Raw genomic sequence first — 24,678 nt, 5'->3', positions numbered from 1 at the left:
TATTTTATAATTACATTTTTTTGAATACTTTTCCATTTCTCATCATAATAGAGCGTGTGCCAGCACCAGTTAATCTCAGAATCACAGATGTAACCACAAATAGTTTCAGAGGAACTTGGGATCATGGAGCTTCGGATGTCTCTTTGTATAGAATAACCTGGGGACCCTATGGAAAACTGGAAAAACAGGAGGTAAGAATAGATACCAGAAGATTTTGTGGGCAGTCTCTCCAAGTTATTTTTAAAATCAGAAATGTAATTACTAAATTGCCCATAACTTGCAAGCCCTTCTGTTGTGCTCAATGGAAACTCAGTGAGAATGTGTGGAACACATAGTTACAGATACTTGTAGTGGTGTAAAAGGTTACTCAGTTCTATCTCACTCTATTTTGGTTTGTTTGTTTTGTACAATTTGATCTCATTTATACTGTGGTTTGGGGCTGATGGTTGGACTTGGTGATCTTGAAGTTCTTTTCCAACCTTGATGATTCTATGATTTTATATTTATTTATTTACTCATTGAATTAATTTTATTTTTCCACAAGACTATCTTAAATGGGGATGAAAACAGTTTGGTCATTGAAAACTTGAATCCAGATACATTATATGACATCTCAGTTACTGCCATCTATCCTGATGAATCAGAAAGTGATGACCTCAGTGGCAGTGAACGAACATGTAAGTAAATAAGGATTTCTGTATGTTGATATTCATAGTTATTAAATTGGAAGGCATACACATACAAGAATTCTTAAAACTCTTTCTACTTTTTTCTAGTACCCTTGGTACCTATCACCACACAAGGTAAGAATCTGAATTTCCAGGTATAGTATTATTAAAGAAAACCCCTAACTATCTTTTTCTAAACTGTGGAGAAAGTTGACATTAAAAAGCTGAGATCATTTGATAAATATTATTGTGTATTTGGAAGAATACTAAACACTAGATTACCACATGTTTATTATTTTACAAACATTACAGTTTGTGTTATGTTTTACTTAATACAGTCTGCTCTTGGTCAGACATTCATGCAACCCTGAAAGCATGAATGAAGTGTTTGTGCCTTTATTGCCCCATGAATTACATATATATTCTTTTCTTTATTTAATTTCTCAGCCCCAAAGAGTGGGCCAAGAAACCTTCAGGTGTACAACGCAACTTCACACAGTCTGACTGTGAAGTGGGATCCTGCCAGTGGTCGAGTGCAGAGATACAGGGTCATTTACCAGCCCATCAGTGGGGATGGCCCTGAACAGTCGGTAACTAATTTTGAAGTGCTATAGTTATTTAATCTTAAATGATAATTCTGCAAATTAATCCACTAGAATACTTTATTTTCAACGCACAATAGGTTATATATTAATCACCTGTTAGTGAAGACTGAATAAATCTATATTCCTACCTTTTTCTCCTTCCCCTTTAAAATATGTGGTAGAATGCTCTTTATGGAGCAAAAATAACTTTGGATTACAGCTCCTTTTCTTGAAAATTGTATACGCTGTAGATATAACTAGAATAAAGTAAAAACATGCTGAGAAGGAGAATTGATCAGTGCATGACAGTGCAAGTCACAGATACACAATTATCACAGCAATCAATAATATGAACTACCATGACTACTTCTATAGTGCAGAGTTTTCCACTATTTCTAGTGGGATTAATGTGGGATCAGAGGGAATTTGCCATGGAATAACTTGTGGACAGTTGAGGCTGTGTCTTGCCACACTAAGGACGGAATAACTGCCCAGAAGCAGCAGCTGCAAAAACAAATCCATGCAAAACATATGCGAGGAAGTGTTTAAGGTATTTTAGTGTCTTTTAATATGATTGAGCAGCTGTAATTATAGTGAGATCCAGTACTGTGTTCAGCCAGCTTTCCTTGTGTTGTCAGTAAGAGCTCTGTTGACTACTGGCAGCCCACACAACACAGCCTAGGAATGGTAATTCAGTCAGACTGTTTATCAGAAATCTGTGCTACTTAAAAATGCCATATTTTGCAGTGGGAGGCTGTTGTGGTTACTGTCAAATGACTCAGAGCAACAGTCTCAGATGAAAACCACACTTGCTGAGCTTGTTCCTGTAATCAGAGATCACACGTGTTCAGAAGTGAATCTAGGAATGTTTACTTTAGAATCAGTTGGATACTTTTGCGCCCATTTTGACTCTCTTCCGAACAATGTGTGTTTGGATTGAGGTAATTGAACTGTTGAATCAGCTGAGTAGTTGAATGGAAGTCACTAGAAGAGTAAGGAACACTCGTAAGTTTAATCAATATCTGTAATGAATTGTTGGTACAAGAGTAAAAAAAGAATGATGGGTATATTGTTGAAATTTGTGCAAAATAGACTTAATAGACTTATTCACAACAGAACTCTACCTGAGATTGGAGCATAAAGAGCCCAATTCAAAGTCTGTTATAATGAATAAAAGACTTTCATTAGTATCAATATGATATAGTCAGAGGCACTATGGAGACACAGCTCTGTGCTGTCACAGAACTAGAAGTTACATATTTGTGAATAGATGCAAGTTTGGACATCTTGAAGAGTACTGACTGTGTCACTGGACTCTGTCTAAACTTTCTAAGATGAATATGTACTTAATGTTGTTATCATTCAATGTCTACTATAAGTAGCAATCACAAAAGTGTTGCAGCATGGCATTTTCCACTCTGCATCAAATGCTGATATTCTTCTCTATAAAAGGGGCATTGTGAAAGGTATTTTAATATATTTCTTCTACTGCAGACTATGGTTGGAGCACGGCAAAACAGTGTGGTGATACAGAAACTGCAGCCTGACACACCATATACTATTACTGTGTCATCAATGTATGCAGATGGTGAAGGGGGAAGAATGACAGGACGAGGCAGAACTAGTAAGCAGGTTCTTGATATATTAGATGTGAAACAGTATTGATGTATTGCTTTGCAAATTAACTGAGAAAAATTTCTTGTGGTGATATTAATCCCATCTGCATTTGTCATTTTTCCTTTGATGAGTTTCAAGTATCTAAATTAAGAAGGCCTACTGGATATAGAGAAACCCTGGAGCACTACATTGGTCTGGATGCCCAGCTTTTTAGGCTGAGAGAATCTGTAATGTGGCTATGGAACTTCTTCCTCATTTCAATCTGTTTGTCTTCTACCACAAATTAGTAAACATCTTAAAGCATGTGAAGGGCTGTGACTCTCATATGTGTACTGCTAAATATAAGTTTCCTATAGTCCTGTCAGCATGTTCAGTTCAGAGGTTGAACTTTTCAGTGTGCACTTTGAGGCTTCATTGTGTGCTCAATTATATGTTGATGCATCGTTTTGATCCTGCTATAGGAAACACTGAGTGATATGCTATGAGAGGCACTTGAAGCATAAAATCCAATTCACTATTTTAAATCAAGTATTTAACTAGATATTATTAATAAATTTATTAATTCATTTGTACTTAATTTACATTTGAGCCTGCAATGGAAATTCAGACATAGCAATGTGTTTGAGAAACGAGGAAAACAATCCTAATGAACTAATTGTATAATTATAAAATACTCTCCAGAAAGAATTTTTTCTTGTATATTTAGCATTCCTTATGCTTTTGGATGGGGCTGATGTGCACTGATTAATGAAGCCAAATAATATCTAAATTAACTAATAAAACTGACTTTTTAAAAATTTCTGAATGATGCATTACATAGACATGATCTGACAGCTCAGGTGAGGGAATGTGGTTACACATATCTGACAGCTCCTTGACCTGTTTCAGAACCTCTTACTACTGTGAAGAACTTGTTGGTTTATGACCCCACCACCAGTACTCTCAACATTCGGTGGGATCATGCAGAAGGAAGCCCCCGCCAGTATAAAGTGTTTTATGGACCTACAGCTGGAGGTGCAGAAGAAATGGTAAGTATTTGTGTGGCTTTCCCTGTCTCAGATAAAGTGCAGCTCACGGTATGAGAGACATACTGGTGAGTGAAGTGGGTCTTGTTTGTCAATGCACCAATTTTCTTTCCTGTTCACAGCTACCCTGGAGAAAATGCAGAGCACCTCCATGAAAGTCTGATACTCCCATATTTGTTACAGGTGTTTGATTTTACATAGTAGAATTTTAGTGATTATTTCCTGCCACAGGGTTTTAATACCATGCACAATTTTTTTGTTTGTACAGGCAGTGCATGTACATGTAAAACTGACTTCAGGGTGTACAATAGGCTACAAACTCGACAGACCTAATTTCTACTCATTTTTACAGATAAGAAGTCATGTAACTGGAAACAGTCAGCTGGGACGTTGTTTGTGATAGCAGAAAAATTCACAGAGGTTTCTTAGTCTATTCTCCTAAAGTACTTAATTGCTAAAGAGCTAAATAATTTTGAAAGTGGGAACCCTTGTCACAGAAAATCTTTTCCACTTCTGGTTCTTTTCCACATCTGTGGAATTAGATGTGCCTGTGAAATTAGAAGTACATATATTACCACTGTTTCAGTAGGATCATGAGATCCACTGATGAAAAATATTCTTAAAAGCTGTGGACTTGTACTTCCTAACATGAGCTGCTCATTACTACTTGTCATTAGCATGTTGTAGTGTTATGGGGTTTTTTTGTTGTTGTTGTTTAGAAAGTGACATTTTAATGCATCTGACCTAAGTAGTAGTCATTAAAATTTCACTACAGATTTTCCTACTGTTACTAGCAGGACAGGATTTGTACCCAGAAGTGAATATAGCTACAAGGGCTTGCACAGGAGACTGTAAAACTTAACAAACATTTTTCGTAAGTCCAAGACAGAGCCTTCTTGAAAGGCAGTTTCAGAAGACAGCATGAACTGTTACTTCAGGACTTTTGTAAAGTTTTTGTCATGTTCAGTCTAGAAATGAAGGAGTAAACGAGACACAAAAAAGCTTAAACTTTATGTAAATGTCATGCCCCTACCTTTGCTTTTCAATCTGTAGACCACAGTACCAGGAAACACAAACTATGTTATCCTGAGGACTCTTGAACCCAACACACCTTACACTGTAACTGTGGTTCCAGTTTTCCCAGAGGGGGATGGTGGACGTGTCTCTGATACTGGAAAAACTTGTAAGTAAAATAGACCTTTACAATAAAATGCTAGGATTTTCTGTCCACTTATCCTAGTTAGAATGGACTCTTATGTTGTGCAGTGAACTTACTGTTTACTTCCAAACAATCATAAAATTTTAAATATAGTGCCAGTAGTAATGGTACGGTGAGCAAATGGCAAATATAAGTTAAATATATGTTGAAGTTCATACCATGTACTCCAGATTTGCCAGGGAGCTTGAGCTCCTAATGTCAGCATGAATTACCATGTGTATTTTGTGGCTACTTTTCATAACTGTCTGATCAACAGTAGGGTAACAAAGTGTTATGATCATGCCTTCAAATTTCAACATAAACATCCCTACTTTGCTCCTTGGCAGGGATTTTTTATTGACTAATAACTGAGATTTTTTGATTTCTAGATTTTGGGGTAAAAAAAATAATGTGCTTATCTTGGGCTGGTGCAATTTTCAGTTTCCTCTGAGCACTCTTATAAATTCAAGTAGAGCTAGAATTTATGTAAGCAGCTTTGTAAACCTAATTTAAATTATCCTTCATCTAGTGGAAAGGGGAACACCAAGAAATATTCAAGTTTACAATCCCACACCAAACAGCATGAATGTCCGATGGGAACCTGCTCCAGGTCCAGTACAGCAATATAGAATTAATTATTCTCCACTGTCTGGCCCAAGGCCATCAGAATCTGTAAGTAATCTAATTTTTATGCTATTCCTTAAATTTCTTCCTTCAATTAATGTAGAACAATAATAATAAACTCAGGCCAACACTCTGCCCAGGAGTGTAATTGCTGAAAACTCTGTTTATGAGAATTTAGTCAATTGTAAATAAATGTTTAATTTGGTGAAATAAAAGAAATAAGTAATAAGACTGTCCCTTTCAAACCTGAGGATTGAATATCCTTTCTTATATGGCAGATAGAGATGAGTTAAAATAAAAGCTTTTCTATTTTTTTTTAAGACAGAAGAAAGAAAGAAACAACTATTTAGTAAGAAATGTTTAATTACGAAACCAGATTTCAAGTTCAAGTGATTTTACCATTAAACCATCTGTTTACCTCAAATCATCAGTGTTCCAGTAGATTTTGGTGAGCAGTGGAGCGTGGATATGGTTAATAACTTACCCTCTAGATGTGAAGTAAAGGTTTTCGGATTTGTGTGGAAATAGGTGCAGTTTTAGGGCTAACCAAGTGGATGTATTTACAGAAAAAGTACACCCATACTGTACAAGTACAGATGAACTTGTTTTTATGCAAGGAAGAGTAAGAATTTTGAAAGAATCATTTGCATCAGTAAAGTGAAAATCCATATTACTTCACATGAGCGAGAACCTGTGTAATAGTCCCTGTTAGAAAATGTCCTTTATATGTCCATAAACAGTGACTTACTTTTCTTGGTTTCTATTCCCGAATGTTTCTTTTTTGTTTTGGTCTTGAATTGTTTTTATGTAAAATGAAAAAAATTAGAATTACATTTGCAGGATTAGGGCTTCTTATCTATTTACCATTTTTGTTGCACCTGCTTTTGAATTTTTATCAACCTTATTTAATTATTTTAAATTTGTATTATTTTTCTTAGGAAATGTGCATCATAGTCATGTTCCCTAACTTTTTATATTTCATCCAAGTTGTTCATTCTAACAAGAGGTGGTATAAACTGAAAGTATCTTTATATAGGTGCCTTTTGTTTCTCTTTTAGATTGTGGTACCAGGCAACACTCGTGACGTGATGCTGGAACGCTTGACTCCTGACACTGCTTACTCAATAAATGTTATAGCTCTGTATGCAGATGGAGAAGGAAATCCAAGCCAAGCACAGGGAAGAACATGTAAGAGGCAGTCAGTAATTGCTTTGTGATACATATATATATATGCACACACACACACATATATATGTGTATAAATAAGGTCTGTTCCAACCTAAACCATTCTATGATTCTGTGATATATATCAAAGTTGGTGAATTTATAAAATTGGCTTCAGTCACAAAGAGCACAAACCCTTGAGTACAACTCTGAGATCAATGCATATGAATTATGGATGAAGCAATTACAAGGCTTCATGGAACAAAGCTCTGGAAGTTGTACTACATGCATAATCACCAAGTTAAAAGCCTAATTTGAATGTTTAAGAGTTGAAAATCTGCTCTCTAAAATGTGGTTACAGATGAATAGCAGTTTGTCTTTAGGGAAAAAAATCCACATGTAGATGGGTAGAATGTGCTGTCAACAGAAAAAAATATGCTTCATATTCTGTGTGTTACATGGTAATTGTAACCTCCTCACTTAAAAACAATTTTGCCTGTAGGCTTTTGGTTGGCTTATGCTTGGCTTCTTTAAAATTTTTTGTAGAAAAAATGTGTAAAGAAATTACCTATGGCAATAATAGGTCACTTGTCTTTTGCTGCTTCTGTGCTTTCTTGTTGAAATCTCCATATTAATCTAAAACTTTCAGATGTGGCAGGCTATCCTTACGCTTCTCTGTACAAGCTGGAAAGGCGGAGCATATGTAGATTGCTTGTTTCACATCTGATTTTCTCTCCCTTCTAATAGAGCCAGTTAAGGCTCTATTTCTATTTAACACCTTCAGATGCTGCTATATTGTCACTGACTTAATCTACTTGTATCTGCTCATTCAGTGTTTCAGGGAAAGCCCTTAGGTTTCCTTCAGGGCAGTGTTTGACACTGGACTGGAAGAATCATATTTGGTACCACCATCTATATTTTCTGTCTTTAGTGCCTCGCAGTGGTCCAAGGAATGTGAGAGTGTTTGATGAGACCACAAACAGCCTCTCTGTGCAGTGGGACCATGCTGATGGGCCAGTCCAGCAGTACAGAATCATTTATTCACCCACTGTGGGTGACCCTATCGATGAATATGTAAGTTCTGCAATTCCTTGTTAAGCAGTGAGAGGTTCTCAGTTGATTCCTTAAGCTATGGAAAAACAAAGACATCTGTTTTACATGTAGTTAACTTGGCATGTGCTATGGGTTCTTTGGTATTGATGTCAATACTGAGAAGCATGGTTTGTATGAAATAGGTCTGGGGGATTTTTTTTTGTTTTGTTTTCACAAATTCACAGAACACATTAATTACTGTACCAACTTGTGTCTAAGATAATGCTAAACATGAATCCCATATTAATCAGAAAATTCTGTGAAGAACCTGCTTACTGATATGTAGTTCAAATATAGTGACACAGTGAACAGCCAGCTATTCATACTCTCTTCATTATTAAGTCAATGTGCTTAGATACAGAATAAACATATCTAATTTTGTAAACTGAAGAGAGTTTAATAAGAAGGCAATAGGAACTTCAATTTTTCATCATTTAACTTGCTTTTTTAGGGTTCAGTATGAATTGTGTTTGTTTAATTCCTTGCAGCTTATTGATAGAACAAGTTAATGTGATGCTTATAAAATTCTCTGTTTATAATAAAGTCAAACTCAGATCCCCAGTCAATGGGAGAATTCCTGCTGACTGCCACCAGCCAAATTGCAATATGTATAGTGTTGTTTAAATGCTATATGTTATTGCACAAGGCATGCTGAAAATTAACTGTTTGAAAATTCCCTGCTGGATCTGTTGGTCAGGACACATATTTTTCAACACACAGATATTTACAGAAAACATTGGACATTTCATAAAAATATCAAGTCTCAAAACAACTGAACTTTTTATTGCAGTAATAATGGAAAATTTTAACTGAGAGATAGATGCCTCAAGTTGTGCTTTTGAGATAGATGCCTCAAGTTACTTTCCATAATTTTAGTGCTTTATGGTCACTTTATGGAGCAGTGTCACTTTTGGGATTATACCTACCTTTTCATTAGGAGGGAGCAATAGTGCATGGCCTCACCAGGAAGTTGAGAAGACTGAGGAATGCAAAAATAGGGATGTTTTTAATTCAAAATATTTAGAGCTTCTTTCTCAGACTAAATTGTTTCTGATAAGAAAATTGTCCTAAAATGAGAATAATGAAAATACACAAATGTAGCTGAGGAGTACTATGAATGACTGACTCCCAGTCCTGTTTCAGGAGCTTTTCCCTCTTTTTTCCTCCAAACACAGGACTTTTTCCTTTCTATGAGGGAACAGTACTGAAATCTTGGTCAGGAACTGCAGTGCATCAGTCTGATGTGAGGGCAGAGACTGAAGAGTCAATTTGATTTATCTTTTTGTGATGACCACAGTGTTTTCTAATTTAAAACAACAAACACTAATTGTATCTAGGCTATAGCTTTTAATATATCTCAAGTGACTTTATCTACAGTGGACATAAAAAAAGTGTGCCAGGAGTCAGACTGATTTTTTCATTCTATTTACTGTCATAATTGATCAGTTACAGACTGTGAATTTGTTTACCTTTATTTCATTCATGTTCTAGATAACAGTTCCTGGGATAAGAAATAATGTGATCCTACAACCATTACAATCAGATACACCATATAAAATTACTGTTGTGGCTGTGTACGAAGATGGAGATGGTGGACAACTGACTGGAAATGGCAGAACTGGTAATTAGCTTTAACATTGTATATACTTTTCAAAAATTTAAGATGCATATTCCTTGAGCACTCCAACATTTTTAAGGTTTCTTTATGTTAATTATATCTTGGACATGACTTTTACCAAACAGAGTTACAATGTAAACTTCTGGAGGTTGAAAAACTGTCACTAGCCTAATTAGAGTGTTCTTCTTTCTTTTCAGTTGGCCTGCTTCCTCCTCAGAATATGTATATAACTGATGAATGGTATACACGGTTCAGAGTCTCCTGGGATCCTTCACCATCCCCTGTTCTTGGTTATAAAATTGTGTACAAACCTGTGGGTAAGGAAGCCTCTTCATTCTGAGTATACCACTTTTGGAATAGTGAATTGGTAATGGAAGAACAGAATAGAAATCATATGTATCATCATATGTATCATTAAATGGTTGTGTGAAAGGATTTTTTATTTTCTTAGTTTACCAGTCTTGATAGAAACTTAAGTCTTATCAGTATTTAATAAGAAGCACAATCTATCAAATACAGTGTTTTATGCACTTAATTACAGAGATCAAATTGTATAGTTAAAATTTAATACAGTGAGAGAAAATCCTGGACCAGACTTGTATTTTCTCTTTTTAATACCTCTTGTCCTTCTGACAATATGATCAGGTGTATGGACTACTAGGCAGGCATTTGGGTACTAATATCCTTCAGAACATTTATTTTGTATGACTGTGAAGCAATATGCATGCTGTCCTATATGTTAAATTAAACACAAACATTGCACAATAGCTTTTAAAGCCACATGCCTGTTCTGCTTGCAACAGTCTCATGTAATGTCCTAAAATGGAAGAAATTAATATACTTTGCATTAGAATAAACCAAATTACATGTAAAAGATGGTGCATAGTTTTTGTACCTTCCCTAATCATGTATCTTTCTCTGCACTTCCTGAATGCTTTCTTTCAATTCAAGGTTCAAATGAACCCATGGAAGTTTTTGTGGGAGAAGTGACCTCCTACACATTGCATAATCTTTCTCCCAGTACTACTTATGATGTGAATGTTTATGCCCAGTATGATTCTGGAATGAGCATACCTTTGACAGATCAAGGCACTACATGTAAGTCAAAATAATTTTTTGTAATCATGCTAGATACTTATATTGATCTGAGATAACACTGATTAAGAGAGGCTGCATGTCTTCTCATGGAGAATAATTACAATCTGCCTGTGATGTAGATCTTAAAAAAACTAAGGCTGGGAACAGTTATGGAAATGTAGTTTTAATGATTTGGTGATATAAAATTGTATTCACCTGTAATTGGAGTCAGTCTTTATCTGTCTCCAGGATACTAGAGAATCTAACCATGCTAAGCAGATCTAGGCTTTTTGTTACTCTGCTTTTATCCCACAGGAATGTTCAGTGATTGAAATACCAACTTTTGAGAAGGAGATGATTTTGTTGATGGCCTCAACTAAGAAACTTAAAAAAATTTATTTGGTTAAGACAAACATCCGGAGTTTTTTTGACTCACTACATTCTTTCCATACTACCATATGTGTGAGTCAGATTTGGATTTTTGGAAATTTCTTATTATACAATTAACTCAACTTGATGTGAAAACTCAAAAAATGGGCTTTTACCAATATGGAAAGGGTATCAGGCTTTGGGCCTTTTTAAAAAGCTAGGCTAGGATCACTAGGGCCCAACACATAATGAAGACATTTCACTAGAACTACACTTTCCTTCTTTTGAAAAATCTAGTTTTGGACCAGCACCACTAATAAAATTTTCAGTTTGATGTGCTTAATCCATTACACACTCTTCCAGAGAACAATTTCTCTCCTTCTGTGTTCACAGTATATTTGAATGTGACTGACCTAACAACATACAAAGTGGGATGGGATACTTTATGTATCCGATGGTCACCTCATCGGTCAGCAACTTCCTACAGGCTGAAGCTAAACCCAACTGATGGTAAGTGCATTATTTTTTGTATCAAAGTGCATTATTGATTGTCTTATTTCAGTGACAGCACCACTTATGCGGGATGGTAGCAAGCACCCAACAGAAGCCATGATACATCTGGTTGAGCTCTGGACATAATCTGTTTTTCTAGAGTGGTGAAAAAGCTACAGAGAGAGAGTGTTGCTTATTGTCGAGTTAATTTTCATATACTCCATGGTGTATAATCATTGGATAATCTTGCTCTAGAAAGGCCAAGAATTAAACTGCTGTCCCATCCACCCCAACCTCCTCTTAAGAGCTCTCTAATCTGTAGCCTTATTTGTACACATATTAAAAGGGAAATAAGGGGTTCTAACTTTGTTTCCTCTGGGCTTTTTTGGCAGGTTCCAGAGGACAGGAAATCACAGTACGTGGATCAGAAACCAGCCACTGTTTTACTGGTCTCTCACCAGACACAGAATACAATGCTACTGTCTTTGTTCAGACACCTAACCTTGAGGGACCTCCAGTCTCTGTGAGGCAGCACACAGGTAGATATTAGATATTCTGAACCTAACGTTTTGGTTTTAGAGCTTGTCTTGTTTCAGCTGTAGAACTTTTCTTGTTCATAGATGGCTTTCAACACCTCTTTCAAGTGATCTTCCTTCTTCTGTCTCTCCATGCAAAGTCATCTGGAAAGAGAAATGTCAGGAAAGAGAAATTATTATTCTCTTCTTCAAACCAAGTGCATCCTAGCACTTGGATGAAAAATGAATGCATTATCAGAGAGCAGTTTTACTTAACTTATATAAAAATGTTCCTTTTACAATGACCTGGTGTACCTCTGTATTAACAATAGCTATAATCTCATTAGTATTGTAAGACAAGACATTTTTCCTTGCCAACGATATTGTTTAAGCTGTTGAGAAAACTTCAGAATCTTTCTGTGCGGTGATAAAATACAGAATCTAGTTTTTCCTTGAATGGAATAGTTCATATGAAGCAAAAAAAATATTATTTTTTCATTTCAGTCCTCAAACCTACAGAAGCACCAACTCCACCACCTACACCTCCTCCACCTCCCACGATCCCTCCAGCTCGGGATGGTATGTTTATTTGCAGAATTATTGAGTATTTTTGTGTTCTTTCTGCACTGCTTCAGAGTTTAATTCTAATTTTTATAAATTTAAATAGATTTAAATCTAGTACAGTGTTTTAGGGAAACAAAGTTTGAGACCATTTTTTTAATGCCTTCTATTTGCTCTTGAGACTTACTAGACTTCAACATTTCCTGGTTTAGAACAGCAAGGTGCATACATTTTGGGAATTATGATATTCTGTAGTTCTGTAGCAGGTCTGTGACTCTGTCTGCTTCCAGCAGACAAGTTTTGTTTTATGGCAACTGCTCAGATTAAAAAAAAAAATTGAAACATTTAAAATAGATTCTTGAATGCTTCCTCATTTCTTGAACTTCTCTTTCAAAAACTTTAATAAATATTTTTGTGCTGAATGTTAGCCATCAGCTAAGCTGACTAAATTACAAGTTTGCTGAATATTATTTGTTGTTGAATTTTCAGAGTTTGAAGCAATGCACTTTATTTTACAGTGATATGATTGATAATTTTTAAGTGTTCCTTTTCTTGGCCTTTCAGTATGCAGAGGTGCCAAAGCAGACATAGTATTCTTGACTGATGCTTCCTGGAGTATTGGTGATGATAACTTCAACAAAGTAGTGAAATTTGTTTTTAATACAGTAGGAGCCTTTGACTTGATTAATCCTGCTGGAATCCAGGTAGATTTCTTTTTTCCATTGCATACATTTTGGAGGAGAACTGAAGCTGAAGTGCTAGTTACATTTGATTTTTCCTTTCAGAATGCTGTCAGGTTTTTTATTAGATTGCTGTATAACATTTGTACTTATGTGCATGTTTATGAAATGTTTGTGTGCATTATTTATGAAATGTATTACTCATTTTGTAAAGAAAAAGGGAATGCTGAGAGGTTACTATTCTGAAAGACAAAAGTTGTGGTGTGTGGGAATCCTCCAAGCAGAGAAACTGGGGTGATACATGATCAGTTTATTGTAAATTCCATACATGTTTCTTCATACAGGGCATCAACAACTGGCAGACTGACTAGTTGTTTTATGCCAGGTTTTGTATGAAGATGAAAGCAAGTTCTAGGCATATTTTTAGGTCTTTTGTTCCTTGTGTTTAACTCTGTAGACATTTTAAAGGGAAAGATACCCCTCATATTTTTCTGTCTCGGGCATTATTTATCCTTCTTAGATTTAATATATATGGGGTAGTTTTAATATATATGGGGTAGTTTTCGTTTCCATTTTTTGTTTTATAACATCTTTTTTTCCTGCAAATATATATGGATCCCTGGCCTAGAGATATAGAAGGCATAATGTAGGTGACAGATACATATAAATAATAATGCTTAGTAAAATATTAAGGTTGCATACCTCTTGAGATAGTTGCAGCAATCTCAGGTTTTGAATTGGTTATAAATCATTAAAAATGGAGAATTTATTTCAGTAAGTGCAAACATATACATACATAAAGATATCTATTCAGCATCAAATTGGTATGCTATAATATTGCAATTTTTAAAAGGAGCAAAGGGAAATATATATGTATATATAATATTTAAAGGTAATTTCAGAATAAACATTCAGTGTTTTTACTCCATTATTTAAGGGTACACATTTTGTATGTATCTTTTATTAATATTCCATTACCAAATTCTTTTTGTGCTCCCTAAAAAAACCCCAACCTGGTAGAGGCTTTGTAGATATTGTACATCTGCTTAGAAGCAGAGAATAGACACTATACATGGTGCATTATAGTAGTAACAGTAATATAAACATTGGTGTTTAAACTCTGATCACATTTAATACATGAAAGAAAGAAAAATGTGTTTTATGCACATTGCTTTGATGGTATCTGTATATGTAAATATGTATGTGTGTGCATAATCATACATATATGACAATTATTTTTCAATTGTTTAATGCTTCCTAATATATACCACAATGTATACTTCAGTTGAGAGAGCTGGTGTGAAGCCTGTCTGTGAGACTGAATACTGTAATGAATTCCATTTCAGGTTTCATTTGTCCAGTACAGTGATGAGGCAAAATCTGAATTTAAACTGAATACGTTTGATGATAAGGCCCAGGCTCTGGGAGCTCTTCAAAATATTCAGTACAGAGGAGGAAATACAAGGACAGGTAATTCTGAGCAGTAATTATATTTCTTTAAGATAAAATGTTTTCTGAACTTGTCTCATGATCTTAATATTGCATGACTGAAGAGTTAGATATTCATTTTCTGTTTCAGCTGTGTGTCTGTTGCCCCTTCAAAGGAAAGTGATTTCTTCTTGTGGATAATATGGCTGACTCCTTGTTCATTGTGCATTTCCCAGGCAAAGCCTTAACATTTATCAAAGAAAAGGTTTTGACTTGGGAGAGTGGCATGAGGAGAGGTGTTCCCAAGGTATTGGTTGTTGTCACAGATGGTCGGTCTCAGGATGAGGTGAGGAAAGCAGCAACAGTCATACAGCACTCTGGTAAGCAGCTCGCAGTAACTGGCTGTTTCATTTCCTTACATGTTAAGCAATGCAATTTTAAGTGGTGCTTCACTTATCTGGAAATCCTTTACTCATCATTTATGGACTCAAAAATGCATTCTGAGTATTTGGGAAAACCTTTTTAAAGAATTTAGACTGTCAGGGCCAGACTTCTTTGTATTTCGCAGCCTTCTCTCTGGGGAAGGCTGTGGCTTCCCAAGGATTCCAAATAATTCTTCGTGAATAGCATATCATAGACATGATTGGTTACTTGCTGTGTGGAACCCAGGGATCACTGTGAAGTGTACTCCATTCTAATGCTTTTGATGTAATGTGCCTGGCTTTCTGAGATTTATGTTTTACCTGATATAAACCAGTGTATCTCCAGTTAAAGTGGCTGCATTTTTTGAAGTTGTGTCTGACCTGATAACTTCATTGCCTTTTGAGCTGTGAAATGTTGCACTTCTGCTTTGGATCTGGTGATTATGGCTTACTCAAGTCTAATAATCTATTCCTGTCCCTGCACCCAGCAGTTTTGCATTTCAGTGCATGAACCACCTGGAGCCCAGTTCCCTGAGTAAGGAGCTGTGTGTGCTTCCTTGTGGAAACCACTGGCATGTAGACCACAAGTGGTCAGCTTCTCTGCCACTGTGGTCTGAAGGAATCATCTGTGTCTAGATCATTTCTGAAGATGTTTGGCTGCCCTATTCATAAAAATCTCTACAGTCTCCCTGGATAGTCTTCCTCAGTGCTTAACTACCCTAATTGTTGGATAACTTTGCCTGAAATTTCACCTGTTTCTTTAGGCTGATGACACTATTGGACGTTTTTCATTTACCTAGTTAACCAGTAAAGCAGTGGATCCCTGTCCACTGTGGTAGGCCTTCTTATTTGAAGCCTCTCCTCATTTCCTTTTTCTGTCTTCTTTTTTCTAGACTAAACAAACCCATTTCCTTCAACATCCTGTTGGTCACATTTTCCAAACCTCTTATCATTTTCACTCTCCACTCTACTTACTTTGATTTCTTTGCATAGTAAATGTCATACTCAAAGCCATGAGCATTTCAGCCAAAACTTTACCACATTTCAGCCAAAACTTTACCGCATTTTGCTACAGAGGAATAATTATCTTCTTTTTGAAAAATTAAAATTCAATTTTTTTTTTTTTGATTTATAATTTGCAATAAATACGAATTCTATTTTCAGCCTCCAGCCAGCATTTCCAGTGTCTGTGAACTTCCTTGTCAATAAAATTTTGTCAAAGATTTTTTTTCTATATAGTGATGAATTGTGCAGTGACATGTCCGTGTGCTGGTTACAGAGAAAGACTAGACAGATAGCTTAAACTTTTTGCTGACTTGGAAAGTAAAGACTGGTGAGATGAATACCACCCTAAGAAAGTGAAAAAGAGACAGAAGTATGTAATGCAGGGGGTTTCAGTGGATAGACAACTGGGTAACTAATAGCCTGTGCAAAGACCTTGGACACAAGAACAGATTTAGATACTATAGAACTAAGAGGATTTTACCTTTTATTAAATGTACTGTACATAGTATTGAACAGAAGAGGAAATTTTTTCACTATTAGGACAGTCAGACATTGGAATGGTCTGCCAGGGGAAGTTGTATTTTCCCCCACTTTTAAGTCTCAGCTTGACAGGGTGCTGTGATATCTCACATAAACAACAATATGAAGGATTGGACCAGATGAGCTTTGAGGTCTCTTCCAACTTGGCATTCTATGATTCTATGATTTTTTAATGAAAGAATGCGGAGACTATAGCCAAGCCTATGTGAGCCTGGATAATGCCCAACTAAAATCAGTGCAGGAAATAGGAGAAAGTATTGAAAGAAAGATGCAAAAATCAGTTTTATCCCCCCTGTGCTTTGATAGGGTGAAAGAGTGTCCACAGTACATGCTCACAATGAAGGACAGGTAAAGACTAGATGGAGCCTGAGAAATCAATGACAGAGATGATTTGTGATTTACCTGAAAAATGGCAATGTATGTTTGCTTCATTAGAAGTAACAAGTGTTGTTTTTACAGGCTTCAGTGTCTTTGTGGTTGGTGTGGCTGATGTAGATTACAATGAGCTGGCCAAGATTGCCAGCAAGCCCAGTGAGCGCCATGTATTTATTGTTGATGACTTTGATGCCTTTGAAAAGATTCAAGATAACCTCGTCACCTTTGTGTGTGAGACAGCTACCTCAAGTAAGTATAAGACTCTGTTTTCCCTTTTCTAAAACGAATATGAATGTTTATATATAGCTACAGTTGCTCCCCCCCATTTCAGGTACATCAAAAGAAATGTTTATATATAAAAGTTAGGTTTCATAATAAGAGAATGTAGTTTGAAGGAGCAAGTATGTTACTTTTTTAAAATTTTGAAGTAAGTATTGTATTTTATGTAATTTTGTTGTACATTTCTAAAGTAATGGCACAACAAAAAGAGTAAGATTCAGTTACTTTTAGGAGGAGTAGAATGATGACTAATGGGAACTGAGGGCCACAACAAGCCTCCTCTTTACCACTGGTCTAGGGGTGGTAAAGAGATGTAACTATAGTGTGTGATTCTGTTTTAAAATTACCTAAATAAAATTTAGTTGTTTATGCAAGTGAAAACCTTCTATGGCAAACCCAAAAAATTCTCAGGCTTGTCACATGCAACTGTATACTCCCTAACTGCCTCATCCCCTGGCTCCTGAGAAGCCACATAAATCTGCAGCTTTTCCTTGTGAATCTGACAGCTATTATGCAGCCTGACTCATGCCTCAAATATTAATGGAAAGACTGTGTCATTGTGCTTCTTTCTTCTTATGAATTAGACTCTTAAAATATTTAGGGGCGTTCATTTGTTATTCCGTATAAATTGTCGCAGTAGAAATATCCCACTAAAAGTAACAAGTAAAGATTTTTAACAGTGCATCTACCACAGATCAGTGCACAGTATGACAAATGTAACAAAAGATGGTTATTAATTGATAATAGCACAAACTTTTTGGTGATAAAACTTTCTGAAGTATATATGTGTTCCTATCCTGTTAGATTTTATAGTTTTAAGCTATATGTTGTTTCATTTCTTTTAGCTTGTCCTCTTATTTATTTGGAGGGATACACTTCACCTGGTAAGTAACTGCCTACCATTTTGGCATAGGTTCATTTGTGTCTTTTACAGCTCTACAGTATTTTTATTCTTCATTTTCTCTCTGGATTTAAAGGTTTCAAGATGCTGGAATCATATAATCTAACAGAGAAGCATTTTGCTTCTGTACAAGGTGTATCACTGGAATCAGGCTCTTTCCCAAGCTATGTATCATATAGACTCCACAAAAATGCTCTTATCAGCCAGCCAATACGGTAAGTCAACCTGAAAGGCTCCTGTTTCAGGCAAGCAGGTGAAGAAGAATAATAAGAGTTTACAGATGACAACATTAGTATCTTATGGAAGATGCATTAATTTGATTTTCTTTTTCTTGAGCTCCAAGAAATTTATTCCACAGATCATCTATCATAGTTCTCATTATGTGCAAATCTATTTCTTCTCTTGTGATCTGTTCATTATTAATCCAGTTGCTTATTGTTCTTTTTCTGGACATTATACTTCTTAAACACTCAAGTTGCTGAAAGTCCACAGTTTGTCCCGAGGCAGTTGAACAACAGCCCTCTTACTATAAGAAGCTCTGTGTTTCCAGAAGGAAGTGGTTTCAATATGGAGGGATAAGCACCACTTTTTGCAGGGGCATCATTCATACTTCAGTAGGCAGCATGCTGATGCCATTGACTTGGGATATGTTCTCTACTGGAAATGCTGTCTTTGGCAAATGCAGTGGAGTTTGCAAGGGCCTGAGGTCTTAGAGACTGGTTATCGGTGGATAATATATAGTCATTTTTTCCAACATTTTTTTTACAAAACCCTCACCGAAACAAAAAAATAACCCCTTATTTAGCAGTTAGTTTTGCTAAGTGGAGAACAGGACATCTTGGGGTTTTTTTACATTTGTTCCTCTGGCATCTATTTAAGTAAAGTTCAAAAAAGTCCTTCTGAGTCAGAAGAGATTACTAGAGATAGATAGCTCATTGTTCCTATTAAATTTAAGGAAATTTAATCTTCTTTTCATTCAAGTCTTTGAAATCTCCTGCAATCCTGCCAGACTGTTTAAAGATCAGATCACAGACACAGGAGATAAGTTATACAAAGAAATAATTTCTTTTTGCTAGCCTTCTGAGCTTACTACTTTATCACAAGAGGGCTTGAGGACTTTTTGTGTTCATTGGAATTCCATTATAGCTATGAGGGTGACAGATCTCTGACAGAGTGAATTTTTGTGATCTGGGGAAGTACAGATAATCCTAGTCACTAAGATCTTGTTTTGCAACTCTCTAGTTAAGATTCAGTTTACATATTGCAAAATAAGATCATAAAAAGATGGGCATCCTATTTATTTATTTATTTATTTATTTAGAATGTTGTGATATGTAGTCTGTTGTTTCCTCTAAGAGGTAAAATAGCTTTGCACTAGGAAAGGAGTAGACTGTTCTGGGCACTTACTTTCCATAAGAAGCCAGAAAATAAAACTCACTTTAGAGTGAGTCAGCAAAGCAATAAAAATATCCTGATCCTGATGGCATAGTTGTTTCCATATCTGAGATAACCTGGTATCCAATTTATGGTATTGTATGGTTTAAGACTTACTTAAATATTTTCTTCCTTGCACTGTGCTGTGTGAGGTGTTGTGCTATATTGCAGTGTCCATAATTGTATGGACACATAAACTTGGCCTCTCCCTTGTCTCTTCATTTTAAGGTTTCTATGTTTATGTTCGTGAAGCAAATCCCTTTTCAGTTCCTTTGTAATGGTTAAAAAGAAGCAGAATCTTCCTACTTTCTAACAGGTCCTTCCTGCAGTCCCTCCCTTTCCCTTCAGAAAATTCAGGAGGCTATTTAATGCACATTTTTATTTGCTTTTGGCTGTCTGCCTTTTTTAAATGTCTAACAGTAGGAACATCACAAATCTAAAGCTAAGCCACAGATGAACGAGGTAGAACCCAAATACATCACCAATTGCAGGGAATACATTAAATACATCCTTCATTGTATCTGTGCCTGGAGGGCAGCAATGCTTTAGTGCTGTTTTCCTTTCCCCGAGTCCAGCTGAAAAAAAGATAGAGTTCTAAGGTATAGCTCTATTCTCTGTATTTATCATCAAGGAATTTAAAATATGTGTAGTTTACACAGAATATTACCACAGGAATACATCTCCAAGAGGTTTTGGTCATATTCTGGCTTTCTCTATAATCATGGTGCCTGGAGAGGCAGTGAATTCATCTTAACAAATCACAAAATTATTTTTATCACAAACTCCTTTTCTAATTGAGAAAGTAGTTAAAATTCTCAGTTCTATTAAACACTGTGCTCTCCCTGTTACTCTCATGTCTTTTCTTTGAAAAAGAGCAAATAATGAAGATCTTATTTTCCTTATGTGTTTCCATGTGAAAAAGTGTCTTCATATTTTCTTAACAGGGAGATTCACCCAGAGGGATTGCCACAGGCATACACTATCATTCTGCTATTCCGTCTTCTGCCTGAGTCCCCTAATGAGCCTTTTGCGATTTGGCAGATTACAGACAGAGATTACAAACCACAAGTTGGAGTTGTGCTTGATCGTAAGGATGATTTTGCTTATTGTGCAAATAATTTATATATTATGTTACTTTGCATGCATTCTTCCTAAATATTTCCAAAACCAAAACATTCCGATATGCTAAAAGGATTATATATGTTTATTTTTAAAAGTTTTTAAATTTTTTTACTTTGTACATTATTTTTTTCAACTAAGAAAAATTCAGCTCATCTACATTTCTACTTTGGTATTACCTCTAAAACCAAAGGAGTACACATCTATGTACTCATCAGTCAGTAAGATCATCTACAATCTGTCTTTACCCGTTGGAATGGTATACTACATTTTACTTATAAGTGTATCTTAGGATGATTGAGCCAATAGAATATATGAAATTAAATGTATTATTTTGATTTACTGCAGCTGCCAGCAAAGTGATGTCATTCTTTAACAAGGATACAAGAGGAGAGGTTCAAACTGTAACTTTTGATAATGATGAAGTAAAGAAAATCTTTTATGGAAGTTTCCACAAGGTAAAGAATTTAAATTATAAATTTTGCTTTGTGAAGTGCTGTTATGTGAAACAAAAGACAAGCAAGCAGAAGCCACTGTCAGTCGTATGCAGTCTTTGTATAGTAGTGTAAGTCGACACCATGTAAAAGAAGATCTCTGAAGTTATAAGATTCACCTTTTTAAAAATTTTTTTTAATTGAGTTAAAGGCTTTCTTTGAACAAATGTAAGAGATTTTTCAAGATCTTGTCTAGAATTTGTCATGATTGTGTTAGTGGGGGGATATCTCTGAACAAGACATCATAACCTGATTGCTGGCACTTGAAAGAGAAAGAATATAAGGTAAACAGGAAAGAAAAAAAAAAAAGGAAACGAAGTTGTGATGAGAAAAGATTGTGGGCAGTATAGTGATTTGGAGTTATTCAGAGACTATATAGCCACAGAAAATAAAGTTATTAACTTATGGAGGAAAGCAGTAAACCAGTTTTGGGAGGTGAATAGCATATTGAATGAGATTCATATGTTTAACAAACATAATACATGAATAATATATATTTTGTATATGTATGTATTGGTATAGTTTTGGATTAAATTCACTCAGCCTAAAATATTCCTAAGTATTGCAAAATAATATTAGCCAAAGTAGCAACAATAATGACAGAGACCCGAGGAAAGATCATAAAACCTGTTTGTAATTTAGAATGAAACTCATGTTTTTTGAAGTGTCAAAATGGCTAGTGAAATCCTTGCTTGTTACTGCATCTCAGTTTTGATAGTTTTGTGTTTCCTTTTCTTCTTCGATTCACCAAGCAATGAAAACTTGATACTGTTGGGCTTCATTGCCCCTAGTTGTGGGGAGGTATCTAACTCAGGCTATGTAAGTGTCTGAATTCCGAAGAGATTTTCCTGTGGTGCTAAGCATATGTGCTTAGAGCAAGAGAGATGCAATTGCAACATTTTTGGTCATCTGAAATGTACATTCTTATGTTTTTGTTTATCTCCCTTCTGTTTAGTTTACTTTTCTTCTTATGACTAAATAGGGCTGGAGTATAACCTCTGTTTTCTTTCTGACACCCTCTCCTGTATGACTGGTCACTACCAGCATTCCTTTGAGGTATAGATAAGAGGTTGCTTCTGTCAGCTTGCTGATACCACATTGTCAACCCAGCTCTGCTAGGCTGAAAGCAGGGCGAGCTAGCTGGTGCCAGCTTTACTTCTTTTGACTTCATCTACTTAAAACACAGATGATTAAAATAATCACACAGTACTATAAAAGCTATTGTTTTCCTTAGAATTTGACAGAGGATAATTTTCTGAACTGCTTCTATGTCACAACTGCTGTTCTTGTGTTTATAATTTGTCTAGTGGCTAATTACTAATAATTTTTGCATATTTAAAGAGATGTTTATGTCACTGGATTTGTGACTGATAAGTAGGTTTGTATCACACCTGTATTAGGCAGCTTCTGTTTTGTCCTTGGCATCTTGCTTTTTAGCTTTCTTTGGTTTTGGTAGCTTAGTAGGACAACTGAATCTTAAGGATGTGTTCATCTCTAGGAGTGAGAAAAACTGTCAGCAGAAGGTAGAATAGATATTGTTTTGGTATAAAAATTGAGTCATATTATCACCAAGTAGTGCTGATACAACACAGAGCAGCATATAGCATGCTTCAGTTTGGGTATTGGTGTGAGAATTGAAGCTTCCTTCTCCAGCCTAGTAGTGTGGAGCTCTCTCCATGCTCTACTGCCAGCATGCTGTTTTAAGTACCTTGCTTAATTGAGATTCAGAGTCATATTTTCCTTGCAACAACCTACAAACCTAGCAACACTATCAGTTCTGTATAACTGTTTATTGAACTTGATGTTTTAAATATTCGTTTGCGAAGCCAAGTCATGAAGAACTTGATGGTGAAAAACAATTGCAGGGGAAATAAAAATCCAGCATTTCGTATTATTTTATTAGTTAAATATGCTCATTCATATGAACAGGAAGGAATCCTGAGAGGCCAAATGGTGTTCAGGAATAACAGTCATTTGCAAATTATATTAAAGTTCTGGCACTGTGAATTCTTCCTTATGAGCCTCTTTCAAGCAAAAAATGAACCATGTATCAGTTATTAAGTGCACTGTGTCATTCCTCTTATCTTTTATCTAGGAAGGAAACAGAAGTTCAGATTTTGATAGTATTTAAATTAATTGGATTAGCCTTGATTTAAAGAGATGTATTTGGGATTTTTCACTATGTAACTAACTGGTCATTCTTTCCATGATGATTGCTGAAATTACTATATGAAACAGGTTGTTGATCATAGCATCATGAGATTCCCCAGTTCATGTGCTAGAAAAACGTTATGTATCAGCCATGTTGATTAGCTCCTAATGAAGGATAACTGTAGTTTCACCTGGATAAAGGGAAGAAGGTAAGAGTAACACATTTCAAAAGGTACTTTTGCAGTTTCTCCTGCCACCGTGTTTCAAAGAAATGACAAACCTTTAGAATGCAAGAAGATACTTTTCCAAAATATCAAGCACTTTCGAGGTTTTCATTTGATGATTTACTGGCTCATTCACTGAAGCAGAGTTAACTACACCTAATGTGCAGGGAAATTTACTTTGGCATACTTGAATATTTTGCGTAGCACAGCTATGGTGAAAGCTGTTGAACCTGGCAAGTCCCATAGGAAAAACCCTGACTGCCTGAGACAGTAACTAAATTCATAACTGAAAGTTTTGGAGACGCAGACAAGCTCTACTTTCTTATTCTTACCATTCTATAATTCCTTTTAAATCACAATTTTGCAGTAGTTTACCACAGGAGATTCAATAATGAGTGAATGTCTTTCTGATGTACTTATGGGATGATAACTGTCTGAGCTTATTGATGTTGTTCATTTAGCAGTAGATCAGAGCACCATCAAAGATATCTTACAATGAGTACAGACAGACAGAGTAAAGTATATTTTAATTCTTAAAACCTCATTGTCTTCAGGCTGTGGTCATAAGTGATGTTTTATGGTGGTGTTAGAAATGGAGGAGAATGACCCCCTTAATGTTTTGTTGGAAACAGAATACAGCAGGATTGAATGCAGAGATGTTATATTTACTATAACCACTAGATGCATATTTTTATCAGATTTATGCTTGGGCCATGAAATTTAGGCTGGAATTCAGAGCTGGAATTAAAGCAGCAGAGTCAAGGATTTTGGGGAGGCCTACTTTTTTGACTACTATGGTCACTTCTTTGAATAGATAGCATCCTGCTATCAGCATTCTGATGTAGAATACCTTGTCCTAAGTTTTGTGTGCAAATGAAAATGTATGACTATCCATTTGTTATGTGGGTGTCATTTGGTTTATTTAATTTGTGAAAAATAATTAACATTCCAGGAAAAGGACATGCATGTTAGGTAGCTCTCAGAATTCATAAATTACATCTACCATGAGTTTAAACTGTTTG

General features: G+C 35.7%; 1 protein-coding gene across 1 annotated transcript in view; it reads left to right on the top strand.

Annotated features, from left to right (window-relative positions):
* Window positions 1-24,678, top strand: part of COL12A1 (collagen type XII alpha 1 chain) — a 99,610-nt gene that overhangs the window by 49,791 nt on the left and 25,141 nt on the right. Inside the window, exons 28-51 of the mRNA XM_030447087.1 lie at window positions 52-191; window positions 545-677; window positions 777-803; window positions 1,116-1,258; window positions 2,747-2,876; window positions 3,758-3,897; window positions 4,948-5,077; window positions 5,622-5,764; window positions 6,775-6,904; window positions 7,812-7,954; window positions 9,464-9,593; window positions 9,788-9,907; window positions 10,542-10,688; window positions 11,430-11,546; window positions 11,921-12,067; window positions 12,548-12,622; window positions 13,169-13,308; window positions 14,631-14,754; window positions 14,949-15,092; window positions 17,139-17,303; window positions 18,179-18,217; window positions 18,311-18,449; window positions 20,613-20,755; window positions 21,136-21,245. Of these exons, the coding sequence (XP_030302947.1) occupies window positions 52-191; window positions 545-677; window positions 777-803; window positions 1,116-1,258; window positions 2,747-2,876; window positions 3,758-3,897; window positions 4,948-5,077; window positions 5,622-5,764; window positions 6,775-6,904; window positions 7,812-7,954; window positions 9,464-9,593; window positions 9,788-9,907; window positions 10,542-10,688; window positions 11,430-11,546; window positions 11,921-12,067; window positions 12,548-12,622; window positions 13,169-13,308; window positions 14,631-14,754; window positions 14,949-15,092; window positions 17,139-17,303; window positions 18,179-18,217; window positions 18,311-18,449; window positions 20,613-20,755; window positions 21,136-21,245 (2,999 nt within the window). The remainder of the gene's footprint in view (window positions 1-51; window positions 192-544; window positions 678-776; window positions 804-1,115; window positions 1,259-2,746; window positions 2,877-3,757; window positions 3,898-4,947; window positions 5,078-5,621; window positions 5,765-6,774; window positions 6,905-7,811; window positions 7,955-9,463; window positions 9,594-9,787; window positions 9,908-10,541; window positions 10,689-11,429; window positions 11,547-11,920; window positions 12,068-12,547; window positions 12,623-13,168; window positions 13,309-14,630; window positions 14,755-14,948; window positions 15,093-17,138; window positions 17,304-18,178; window positions 18,218-18,310; window positions 18,450-20,612; window positions 20,756-21,135; window positions 21,246-24,678) is intronic.

The sequence above is a fragment of the Calypte anna genome, chromosome 3, assembly GCF_003957555.1.
Source record: "Calypte anna isolate BGI_N300 chromosome 3, bCalAnn1_v1.p, whole genome shotgun sequence".
In the NCBI taxonomy this organism is placed as follows: Eukaryota; Metazoa; Chordata; class Aves; order Apodiformes; family Trochilidae; genus Calypte; species Calypte anna.
Note: the sequence above shows the minus strand (reverse complement) of the source record. Positions and strands in the feature narration are given on the sequence as shown.